Consider the following 13,402-nt stretch of genomic DNA (forward strand, 5'->3'; position numbering starts at 1 on the left):
TGAAAAGTGTATTCCGTTTTTGTATGATTCCATTTGTACATTAGACAATCAGTCAGTCACAACTTAAAACCTGGTACGTATGTACATTGGTTCTAGTTGCCATACGGCATTAGCACAGAGAGATAAAATTGTCCGGCCAAATCCCAAGAATATTATAGGTAGTAATGGTATCAGTGGTACTAGGAAAGATTGGGTATCGAAGATACAGTTCGAAATAGAAATACAAACTAGTGAAATAAAATCAAAAAGCGTTATAAAGAATTCAGAAGTTCAGAGTTTGGGGGAAGACAATATTTGGGTCCGCATGCTCCATTGCAAACGATTTTGAGCCATGTCATTCAAAGTTTCCAACTATTGGTTCAGATAATCACACAAACTTCTGTCTGGTAGTCTACACCTGTTAAAATGGCTCAGTCCAATTGTCAATGGTTGCATCAGACGCTAAAGGATTAACGACCAAAGCAATCGTCTTTTAACCAATAGATCACAGATGCGAGAACTTCATTGGATGCTTTGATTTGAGGAGTCACTTACCAGTATTACTAGCTCTTATAAACAAATAGTGTAACCCTAAGTTGATTACATAAACAACTTATAATTTGTAAGTGATGTACGTTAGTAGCTGCTGTCAAACGGATCATCCATCAATGTTTTATTCTTTATTTCATGTCAAATATCTGAATGTTCATGATAACTGTTTTAATCATCTTGTTCTTAAGTTAAAATAGTTGAATTCATAAGTTGATCTAATCTAGACCACCATTAAAAACCTGGAAGCATTGGCTGGTCTTTTCGTCCTAGTATGGGACTCCTCAACAGTGCGTATCCACAACCCAACATACTGGACTCAAACCTGGAACCTTCGTGTTGCACACGAACCATTAACCTTTAGACTATTAAGTCGATGTTAGATACCGACTCAGTAATCTAGAAGTTAATCGTTTGTGTACAAGATCGAAGATCCTGAATTCGAATCAAGTGTTTAGAACCGTTGATACACACTTTTATAATCATTTCAATGTTTTCAATACAATAAGTAATTTGTACAAAATCCATATTTCATTTAGTTGTCCAGTTTTTTCATCGTAACTCAACAAATCGTGCCTGAAAGTAAAAAAAAAATCATTTATACTTAATATATTGTCACGAGGATCAGCTCAATAATATTCTTTTATTCTATGTATGGTAACTATATCAATAAATTATTTTGTTTTGTTTTGTGAATCATTCATCCATTTTCATCTATCTAATTTATTATTAACATCCCTATCGTTTATTCATTCTATTAAATTAACTCTAGAGAAATGAACATTGAATAAGTATAAGTATGAAATAAAACACGATATAACTTTTCAACTTACCTTAGTGATTATCATTAGGGTTCTTTTTCCTCTTCTTCTTCTTAAATTTAAAAAAAAAAGTATCTATGCTGAAAATTGTAAAAAATAATCAAAAAATCAATTAAATTAGATTTGTGATATCTTTTTTCGTTGTTGTTTCTGTTGCTGTTCCTATCCTAAATTTTCTATATCAAAGTACATAGTTTATAAATCTCTCTAATGGTTTAATGAAAATAAATCGTGCATACTATCTTAATAAAGTATATATATATATATATATATATATATATCTTGATAGAAAATTGAGTCTATGTACTTATTTCGTTGTTTCTATGTTAACTATAAAATAATTTGTTGTCAACTATTTTTTTATTTTAAATGAAGTCAATTTTCTCTTTTTTTCTCCCTCATTTTTGGTTGTTGTTGCTAAGTATACGTCATAAATTACATATTTTTCACTTTCTTAATAATAAAGTACATTGAATATGATCTTAATAAATGGAAAATAAAATCAATAAACATGAAATAGATTTATCATAGTGATTGTAAACAAAAAAAAACGTTAATTGAATTTGGTACCAATATAAGAAAACTAAACTGTTGATATCTTGTTAGTTTAGTAGTTTATTGTAGGTCGAATTATTCTGTTATATAGAATTACAATCTTAAAACTACTAATGAAGAAACATAATCAAATATCAAATATTGTTATAGAATGTCACGAAATGATTTTGGTTCATAGGTGTCTTCGAAATATTGCTCGTATATCATGGGACCATCGAGTAAGTAATGCAGCTGTTAGGAAACGGGTACTAGGTAAGGATGGCAAATCAATTGATGACGTAGTGAAACTTCATCAGTTGAGATGGCTTGGATACATGTTACGTATGCCCAACGACCGACTGCCTCGACGTGCGATGTTCAGTGGTATAGAAGTAGGTTGGAAGAAAGCTAGGGGCGGCCAGACCAAAACATGGCACAAGTCCATGAAGTCACTGACAAGTGGACTGAGTCATGTTGTTAGGTGTAGACTACCTGGTTGGGGACCGCGAGATGGTAGCAACCGATGGTTAGAGACCCTGAATGACATGGCTCAAAATCGTTTGCAATGGCGCAGGTGCATCCACTATTTGTGTTCTCCCAAATTTTGATCTCCTTATTCCTCCTTGTCTCTTTTTTTTCTCCTCTCAAATTTATTTCACTGTATTATACTCTTTGAATAACATCTCCAAACGCTAACTTTCCCGATTATTGTTGATACTCTTACTACCTCTACCACTACGGGATTTGAGTGGACAACTGCATCTCTATGCTAATGTGGTACGGCAACTCGAACTGATGTACGTACGTACGAAGTTCTACGTTGTTACTGACTGACTGACTCAATAACTGTTCGAAATATAGTAACATTAGACAACTGTTTCATCATAGTATACCACTCAGTCAACCAGTCAGCTACAACGTGGGATCATGCACATATGTGCATCGGTCCAAGTTGCCATACCTCATTATCACAACAAGATCAACACCGATTACATAGAAGTAGTTAGTTCAATGATGGGTAATATATAAAAGAAAGACTGCATATAAGGACATAGTACAGGAAGAAAGAATAAGTTCGTCGAGAGAAAGATATGAAGCGATTTTAATTTCATAGTTTAAAGGCAGACAGAGAGTATATACACCTATACGATTCCGATTAATTCTGAGCGATGTCACCTAGAGTCTCCAACCATTGATTACGATAGTCACGCGGATTTCAAGTACTGATGCCACGTTTTGGTTTGGCCACCCCAAACTTTTTTCAGTCATCTCTGAGACTAGTGAGCGTTGCGTGTTGTGATAATCGGTGTTCAGGCATACGTAACATGTGTTGTGGTCGAACCATCTGAGTCGCTGAAGATTCATAACGTCATCAACTGATTTACCATCATTCCTTAATAAAACCGTGCGTCCAACGTCATTATTACTGACGTGGTGATCCTAGTAGATGTGAGGAATATTTCTAAGGTGTGTGTGATGAAATACTAGTAGCTTGCGAATATCTTTTCCTCTTAATTGTGACGTTTCTCAGTCGTAAAGTAGAAGAGAACGAAGTGCCGCACAGTATACTCATCCCTTAATTGATGGACGGATGTCGCCTTGGTCATAGGTGTTGACGTAAGTTGGCGAAAGCCAAAGGAGGTTTTCGAATCGGTGGTGAGATTTGGTCAAGTACCAACGGATTGTGGCTGATGAGACTTCCAAGATAGGTGAAGTTATCAACTAGTTCGACTACTTCACTTCCTATTCTTAGTTCAGTTGTTGATGCAAGCCAGTGCTGACGCACCAACTTGCATTTAGGGGGGGGGGAGAAGCGCATCCCAAACATTCAGGAAGTTGAACTTCAGGAGCTTCATGCTTCGCAGCAATCGCTTAACTTTTAGACGGCTGGATTGATATCCTGTTGTACAATTTCATAGAGTAAATCACAATACTTTATCTTAATATGATTGTTTAGTAGATATTTAACTCCATCATACCTCTATCAAATGTTCATAATAAAACGATGCGATCTGATTTCTTTAAACTTAACTATTATCTGATAAATACTTGACATTTAAAGGGGAATCTCTAAAAAATTCAGCGTATAATTTTGTAGTAATTTTTCTAATATATTCACTCATATATTAATTTGATGTTTGGTTGTTTCGATACAAATTAGTTGCTTTCTTTAGGTATACTGTTGTATTATTATCAACTAAAATAACTTTGTACATTAGTAGATTAGGCCCTTAAATACCATGATACGTCTGAGTGTGGTAGGAATTCGCTCTCTCTCACGAAATGCTCTCGCATGGCCACGCGTATACAGCCACTGACAGAGAAGTTCTACTCATTACCTTCTCGTGGCGAGGGTGTTGTTTACGAAGTTGAGAGGATGAAAAGCGAATCTCCGGAGCTTTAACCGGGTCGGTGGACATGGAATGTCCACTTAGGGGAGTTGGAAAACCCTCATTCCAAACCAATGGTGCACATGTGCTCTAGTGTATTGAAGGAGCAAATGACGTATGAACCTATTGTTGATCACCTACTATCATAAGAATGCATCTCCTGACGTTGCTCTACTGCCTTGTGGATCAGACCTTTAGGTCAAAGGCTCCGGGTGTTTATCTCCCTTAAAGAAACCACTTGCTTCAATCTGGGCACCTGGCCAGTATCACAGCCCATACACAAATCAAGTGAGATTTGTGTGGCGCATATGTATTCGGTGCTCCGTTTGTACCAATATTTATGTGTTCAAATATAAAAATAGATGTAGATTAGTAACTAGGGTTCAGTGGTCTCAGGGTTCGACTTCCAGTCATTAGGCTGTGGGTTCGAAATCTTCACCAACTTTGGTTAGGCAACCAGCCTTTCACGCTTTGAGCATAGCTCAGAGCCAAGTAAATGAATTTGTCCTTCATCAAAATAATGTTGCACAATAATCTGAAATTCTAAACATTGTCATTTAATTTATTCATTTATCAATAAATTACCACTTGAAGTAGGTTTATATTATCCAGCATTACGAAATTTCACATCTCTACATCTAAAAAATAAGAAGATCTTACGATGAAAATGAAATGATTAGAGGTCATTGGAAACCCACTTACCAGTTACAGATTGTTGTGTCCATCTTTGTGACATGCTTTAAGTGTGTCGAATTGTGATACTATCTGATTTCCTTAGAATGAATTATATATACTGGTTTTAAACTCTATAATCTAGTAGTTAGAAATCGAAAGTCTTAACTAAAACTCAATATTTAGAGAAAAGCGAAGAATAAATTCATCTGTGCCTCAACAATCGATTTAGATCAGAATGGGTTTTGTGGAGATTTTTGAAATTTCACTGGTTGAAATCATGAGTCAATTGAAGCTAGACCATCATGGAAAACCTGGAAGCACTGGACGGCCGTTTCGTCCTAGTACGGGACTCCTCAGTAGCAGTGCGCGCCCACGATCCCGCCCCCCCTTCGCGAGATTCGCACCCAGGACCTATCAGTCTCGCGTCAGGCGCTTAACCAACTAGACCACTGAGCCGGCCGGCATCCAACGGTGTTAATGTGTAACTTCAACCAATCCACGAAGTTGCGCCACCGTACGCCATTGTCATCAGTGAGTTGATATCTCACAACAGACCTGAATGAACTCCACTGCTCACGGCTTCTCACTAGAACTCCAAGAGTATCTCCAGGTTTTCCATGATGGTCTAGCTTCAATTGACTCTTGATTTCAACCAGTGAAATCAATTTAGAGCTATGTCACATAAATTTTTTAACAGTTAATTATGCTTATTACTTGGATTTCAATCAATAATTTTTTTCACTTTTACAATTCATCTCAAACTAGCAGTTAGGATGTTATGGAATAATACTTTCCATATCCTAATTAAACCCTACTACTTCCCCAACCTACTATATTAGCTAGTATCCCATATTTTTAACGTTTGTTGCCAGGTGTGTGTTTTCTAATCATTTCAATGAATTAAGGTTTACGTCATGATTAACTTATTTATAACTTAAAACATTACACCTAATTATAGAATCACTGTTTTATTACTTTTACTGTATGTAATTAATGGACGTAAACTTCATGTCCCTTATTTTTCTGTTTCCAGTTATATTTCACTGGATTATCCTCCTTGAATGGCATCTTCAAACCCTAATCTTTCTGATTACTACTTATACTTTTACTACCTCTACCACTATGGGATTTAAATCGACAATTGTATCTCTGTTCTAATGTGGTATGGCAACTCGAACTGATATGCGTATGTACGCAGTTCTATGTTGTTACTGACTGACTGACTAACTGATATATGTTATTTGATAAATAAAAGTTTTTGTTTGTACTGCATATGATGAAACACACCACTATCAAATGTAAATATCAGGTACAGTTTCATGTACTCATCTCTTTGAGCTGAAAATTTTCTTTGAAAGTTAGTGATACTATTCGATCACATATGATGTAACACAGTTCAAATTAAATAATTAAAAAAAATCAAGTCTTTTAACTAATAAATAATTGATTATTGAGTTCGAATCTTTATCCACGTGTTACGTATATCCAACCACCAACTGCCCTGACGTGTGATGTTTTAATGGTGTAGAAGTAGATTAGAAGAAAGCTAGGGGCTAGGGGTGGCCAGACCAAAACATGGTACAAATCCATAAAGTCATTGACAAGTGAACTGAGCCATGTTGTTAGGTGTAGACTACCTGATTGGGGTCCACGAGATGATAGCAACCGATGATTAGAGACCTTGAATAACATGGCTCAAAATCGTTTGTAATGCTTCAGGTGCATCCACTCTTTGTGTTCTTCAAAATTCTAATCTCCTGAATTCTTCATGTCCCTTATTTTCTTTCCAAATTTATTTCACTGTATTATACTCCTTGAATAACATTTTCAAACCCTAATCTTTCCGGTTACTGCTTATACTCTTTCTACCTCTACCATTATGGGATGTGAATTGACAGTTGTATCTCTGTGCTAATATGGTACGGCAACTCGAACTGATATACGTATGTACGAAGTTCTACGTTGTTACTAACTGACCGAATCTTTATTCATTACCTTCTATTGTATCTGATTAGTTAATTAATAATTACCCTTAATTTTATAGGGTACTTTATTTATCAAGTATACTCAGTTGTTATGACACTATTTGATATGGTTTGATAATCTGAATCTAAATAAAAATGAAATAGGACATTATTTATTATTGATTAATAGTTAAATACTTGAATTATAATGGTCACTGCTCTCTATAATTCATTTAAAAAACTTAGCTTATCATGTTAGTAGTACAATTCTATGTATATAGTTGTTATGATTAACATTTTTAAATAAATGGTAACCTACATTTAAGAAACAAACAAACAAAGGATAGGACATTTTCAGATCTGTCACATTCAATATTCATCATTTATCTTCTTTTTTTTTGTTTTAATTTTCAATGAAGTCATTTAATTTATCTATTGAAAGATAATCTAAATTGATTAGATATCTTGTTGTTATGGCCTCATTTCTAGCACCTTCAGTAAGTCTTATTTTATCGAAAGGAAAGATAATACCTAGGGTCATTGAAAAATCGGCTGAATGTGATAAATGCACGTGATGAGTAAAAAAATGACTTACATTTCCTAGGCGTCATACATACATCACTGATGGCTTAATTTCCCAAGGGATAAATGAATGAATGAATGAGCATACATAAATGCCGATTTGGTTATTCAATAAAATTCCTTCTCCGTTCTTAGTCTTTTCATTTAAGTAATCAATTAGGATCGTGTATAGGAAGATCACGTATCGGTCTCAAAATTGGACATTGCATAATATAACACTTGTAATTAAACGATAATATATTGTGGCAATCCGCTCAAACTGCTTATATTTTAACATAGACTGACCAATTGTAGTTTTAAATATCAACAGTGAGAAAATTTATACCCTAACAAATTACTTTATTCCCAGTGAACAAGTTGATGGCTATCTAAACTCAGTAGCTTAGTGAATAATAACACGTTGATGTTTAAAACTATAGGTACTGGGTTCAAATACCACTGTAAACATCAGCACTGAGATTCAGGTATATCCGATTGAAGAATGTCAAATAAGATAAGTCTTGTCGAAATCCAATGAAACAATTTTGATTTATATTTTTTATCAACTTAGCTGGTTGTGAATTTTCATCGACGGAGATGGTTCGGCCATGTGTTACGTATACCTGAACACTGATTATCACGACGTACAATGCTCACTAGTGTTGGGGGCAGCCAAAACAAAACATCACATCAATCCTTGAAGTCACTATCTTCTAGTCTGAGACATATTGGTAGATGCATACTACTTGATTGTGGTTCGCGTGACTATTGTAATCAATGGTTAGAGACTCTAGGTGACATGGCTCAGAGTCGGTCACAATGGCGTCGGTTTATACACTCTCTGTCGTCCTTTAAACTATCAGATTAAAATTGCTTCATATCTTTATTTCAACCAACTAATTCTTTCTTTTTGTACTATATCCTTATACGTAATCGTTCTTTTATATATTACCACCATTGAACTAACTATTTTATGTAATCGGTGTTCATCTTGTTGTGATAATGTGAGGTATGGCAACTTGAACCGATGCATATATGTGCCTGGTCCTACATTGTAGCTGACTGACTGTTAATTGATTAAATCCATTATATATTGCTGTATATTTTTACAGTCAAATATTTCAGGTAGTTGACCGTTTAAACTAATTAATCATAATGACAACTATTTTTAACACTACCCAATAGAATAGTTATACTATAATGTATCCTTCATATAAAATATTATCAACATAATTTTCTCTCCCTCTCTCCATCTTATTTCAGGTTTACATGAAGATGATTTCTCTAAACGTATTAATACATTCGGTGCTAATGTTATACCACAACAACGTGCTAAAACATTTTTAAGATTAATGTGGGAAGCTTTACAAGATTTAACATTAATTGTTTTAATTGTTGCTGCATTCATTTCACTTGCATTATCACTTTATATAAAATGTAAGTTAAATTGATTTTAGTTATTGTTTTCAATATTATTATTATTATTATTATATCTTATGTTCAGTTTAATGTGATAGATGGTAACCTTAAACGGTATCGCGTATCTTGTGCTTATTGTTTCGATCTATTACAAGTAAGTCCTGAAGTGAACATTAAACTCTTGGATACATGTATATCCAGTTGACGAATGATGAATAAGATGGAATTCGATTCCTGGATTCCACTGTTATTAACCATCCATCTCTGCTTTAGAAAAAAAAACGATGCTTTTTATTTATTGGCAATATTGAAGCTAATAAGAGATCAAACAATTGCAGTCCTAAACATCACTGAAAAGATCTAAACAACCAATTTATTTGAATTAAAATCAATGTGATTTGTATTTATTTATTTTTTTGAACACATAAATACTGGTACAAGGGGGACTGTGGTACTACCCGGGTGCCCAAACCGAAACAGGTGGTTTTCTTAGGGAGCTACACTCGGAGCCTTTGACCTAAAGGTCTGGTTCAAAAGGCAGTGGAGCATCGTAAGGAGGTGCAGTCCCATGATAGTCGGTGACCAACGATTGGTCCATACGCCATTTATTCCCTCAGGATACTGGTACCCATGTGCACCATTTGTTTGGGATGAGGGTTTTCCAACTCCCCTAAGTGGATATTTCGTGCCCATCAACCCGGTTAAAGCTCCGGACATTCGCTTTTCGTCCTCTCAATTTCGTAAACAACACCCGTGATGCGAGAAGATAGTGAGTAGGACTTCCGTGGCAGAGGCTATATACGTGTGGCCATGCGAGAGCATTTTTCGAGTGAGAACGGACTCTCCCTACTCTCGTCCGTATCAGGGCATTCGGGGGCAAGGTGATTTGTAGATAATTTTTACCATTGAATATAATTTTCTCTAACTTTTCCTATAGATACTCCTTGTATTTATTTACATGATAAGAATAATTTAATCTAAGATACACGTATAATTTCGTTTATTCTTTAACTTGCCAGTATCTTTGTCTAATTGAGATAGTGGAGAAGATTTGTAGCTCAGGTGGATGATTTTCGTAGATTTTTATTCTGTCAGCTGGATGGTTTATACGCAGTTGCTTTTGTGAGTTCTTCGGTTGTTGCTACTGTGGTTGAGAATATGATCTATGTGGATCTAACTAATGTTCATGCCACTTGATGGATAACATTCTGATATCGGTTTTGAACTTCAATGCTAAAAACATTACCGAGTGAAACGCATTATAACACTCAAACGCTGAAAGATCGATTTCCTAATGTAGAAATTTTGTACCCCTGAGACATGAATGTAAAATAGAAGACAGGATGTTTTTTAAAAGATGTCGTTCTTTCAAGACTTTTTAGTGCATAAAAGACAAGTGTATTTATAAGTGTCCTATGTAACTTCGAGGTTCTTGAAGCTTATGAAGAGCAGATTAAAATTAGATAAATGAGAATTGGGTAACTGTTCATTAAGGATAGTAAAAGCACCTGGTATGGCCGAGAGTGAGTAGAGTTATCTCTCCCTCACGAAATGATCTCATATGGCCACGCGTATGCAGCCACTGACAGGGATGTCTTACTCACTGCCTTCTCTCAAAGGAAGTGTTGTCTATGAAAGTGAGAGGATGAAAGTTAGACATCCAGAGCTGTAACTGGATTGATAGATATGATTGATCCACCTAGGGGAGTTTTAAAATCCTGATTCTAAACCAGTGGTTCACATGGGCTCCAGGATCCTAAAGAAAAGAATGGCGTATAAACCTATTGTTGGTCATCGACTACCATTAGACTGTATCTCCTAATGTCTCTCTACTGCCTTGTGGATTAGATCTTTAGATCGAATACTCGGCGAGTGGTTCCTAAGAAAACCATCTACATCTGTTTGTACGCCCGGGTTAGTATTTCAACCCTCATACATATCGAATGATTTATATGGCGTATATGTATACATTGCCTTCTTGTATCAAACAAAATCAAGAAGTTAAATAGAAGTTTCTTTAGAATAGTAACATAATCATTTTAGTATTTCTCCAGCTTTTGAAGACATTTTTTTAACGAATTATTATTAAAACTTTTCTACATTGACATGTAGGTGGTATTATCAGAATGAGTTTTGTGGAGATTTTAGGAAATTTCACAGGTTGAAATCATCAGTCAGTTGAAGCTAGACCGACATGGAAAACCTGGAAGCACTGGACGGCCGTTTCGTCCTAGTATGGGACTCCTTAGCAGTGCGCATCCACGAACCCGCCCCCGCGGGATTCGAACCCAGGACCTACTGGCTTCGCGCGCGAGCACTTAGCCATTAGACCACTGAGCCGGCATCCAACGGTGTTAATGTCTAACTTCAACACCGTTGGATGCCGGCTCAGTGGTCTAATGGCTAAGTGCTCGCGCGCGAAGCCAGTAGGTCCTGGGTTCGAATCCCGCGGTGGCGGGTTCGTGGATGCGCACTGCTGAGGAGTCCCATGTAGGTGGTATATCCAGTCAACGAATGTTAAATAAGATGAAACATCTATTCGAAATCTCATCAGTATAGAGTATTATTTCATTGATAATCCAATTGTTACTGTAATTGTTTGTTTAAGTGTATATACATATATATCAATGTGTGTGTGTGTATTGAAGTACTTTTTTTTTTTTTTTTACAAAGGATTACTCTTTCATGAAACTGATTAAACTATTTATCGATTTATTATCACTTTAATATCAGAAGGGGTTTTGTGGAGATTGTAATAATTTCAACAGTTGAGATCATACCTTTGTTATGTAATACTTGTTCATTTCTTCTTTTCTGCCTACACTTTATTAGTTGACAATTAGAAATGACATATTCATTGAGTCATTATTTTACTTTCAATGATTCTTTATTATTTGGTATAACAATGTGGAGGGTTAGAAAGAGAGAGAGAGTGAGTAAGAGAGAGAGAGAGAGAGAGCATATATCTATATTAGTGAATATGTGCATTCATGTGTTGTAAGTGTTTGGATTTCGTTTAATGCTGTTGTAAGATAATGACATATTGTAACTTAATTGAAAGTATAATAAAGTTTCTAATAGCATTGGGGGTTATTTTTAGCTTTAAAAAAAAATAGTAAGATCAACGATCTAAACGATGTTTAGACATATTTTGTATTTAAGAATCAATGATACCCTACTGTTATGTCCCGATAAGCATAGTGAATGGTAAATTTTGGGATCCATTTATGGATCAATACTAAATAATTAAACTATACATATTCATGTTCCTCTTATTATGAGCTTTATTTTGACCTATGAACTATTATTATACGATTTACTATTCTTGAATTATGCCCTGTCTATTAAATACTACCTCCCACATTCACAGCCACTTTGGGCCAAATCGTGTACAAATGTTGTTTTCTATTTTGTGGTACGTGTTCTGGTCTGTTTGATTGGTATATAAATTCCGTATGATTCATATCGCAGAGGCTGAGATTGGTATTCTGGACTTAAGTGGCTGGTCTAGGTAGAAAGCATTACCGATAAGTACTCTAGACTGCTCGTAAGGGTTTTATGTGTCATTGGTCCGATCGATAATTCGCTGCTCTCTAATCGGCGGTATCGTTACGTAATACATTAACAGGGCACATAGGCCACAAGTTATAACACCTACTTTCCTATTAACAATGTAACAATGACTATGCTAGACATGTATCTCACCCTCTATGCCTAAAATGCATACCATTGTCTCTTAATTTTACAAGTTCTCTACTTTGTAGTTTCATTTTATTGTCATGGTTCCATCAATATTCTGTATAACCTAATGATAATTTTCATCGAAAATAAACAACTGACATTAGTTGATAGATTACATTTACACTTATTGAGTTACTGAATAGCTAACTGTTAGGTCTCATGCTATCACGAATTCACTTAATCTGCGAACGAGAACAAAGACTCAGTGACTAAAGACCAGTAAGCTAGCTATTTGATGCATCCCAGCCCCGCTAACTATAAGGAGAAGTTCAAACTTGGAATGGGGAAGTATATTCTGCAAAACAGCCAAAAACGAGCGATAACAATAAACACAATTCAAAACGTATATGTACAGTGCAAAACCGTCCTTGGGGTAAGTTACCGTATAGCATGCTAAAAGACTCAACGGACCATTAGCATTTAAGATATTTCCCAGCGAGAAATACGACAACGAAGGTGATAAGAGCGCCTTTGGCACGAAAATAAAGAAATTCAAATTTTCTAAATAAAATTACAAAATTAGTTCCTTTCTCAAGTGAGTTCTGGAGATCTAACATCCCCAACACTAACAATGTTCATTTACTTTTCCTACTTTTCAAGTATAGACATTCGTTGACAAATATATATATATCTTTGAACCTATTACAATCCAATTTCTTTTTCTATAATTGATTATCATATCATATACAAATGGATTCAACATTTATTAGTCAATATTTTATCGACTATTCGATACACTTACCCCCTAATGAAGGATCAGAAACATTAG

At 35.3% G+C, this 13,402-nt stretch overlaps 1 protein-coding gene across 2 annotated transcripts in view; it reads left to right on the forward strand.

Annotated features, from left to right (window-relative positions):
- Positions 1-13,402, forward strand: part of ATP2B1_3 (ATPase, Ca transporting, plasma membrane) — a 163,999-nt gene that overhangs the window by 21,485 nt on the left and 129,112 nt on the right. For both annotated transcript variants that reach the window (XM_012937249.3, XM_051216531.1), the window contains exon 3: positions 8,737-8,910. In XM_012937249.3, the coding sequence (XP_012792703.2) occupies positions 8,737-8,910 (174 nt within the window). The remainder of the gene's footprint in view (positions 1-8,736; positions 8,911-13,402) is intronic.

Source organism: Schistosoma haematobium, chromosome 4, assembly GCF_000699445.3.
Source record: "Schistosoma haematobium chromosome 4, whole genome shotgun sequence".
Classification (NCBI taxonomy): Eukaryota; Metazoa; Platyhelminthes; class Trematoda; order Strigeidida; family Schistosomatidae; genus Schistosoma; species Schistosoma haematobium.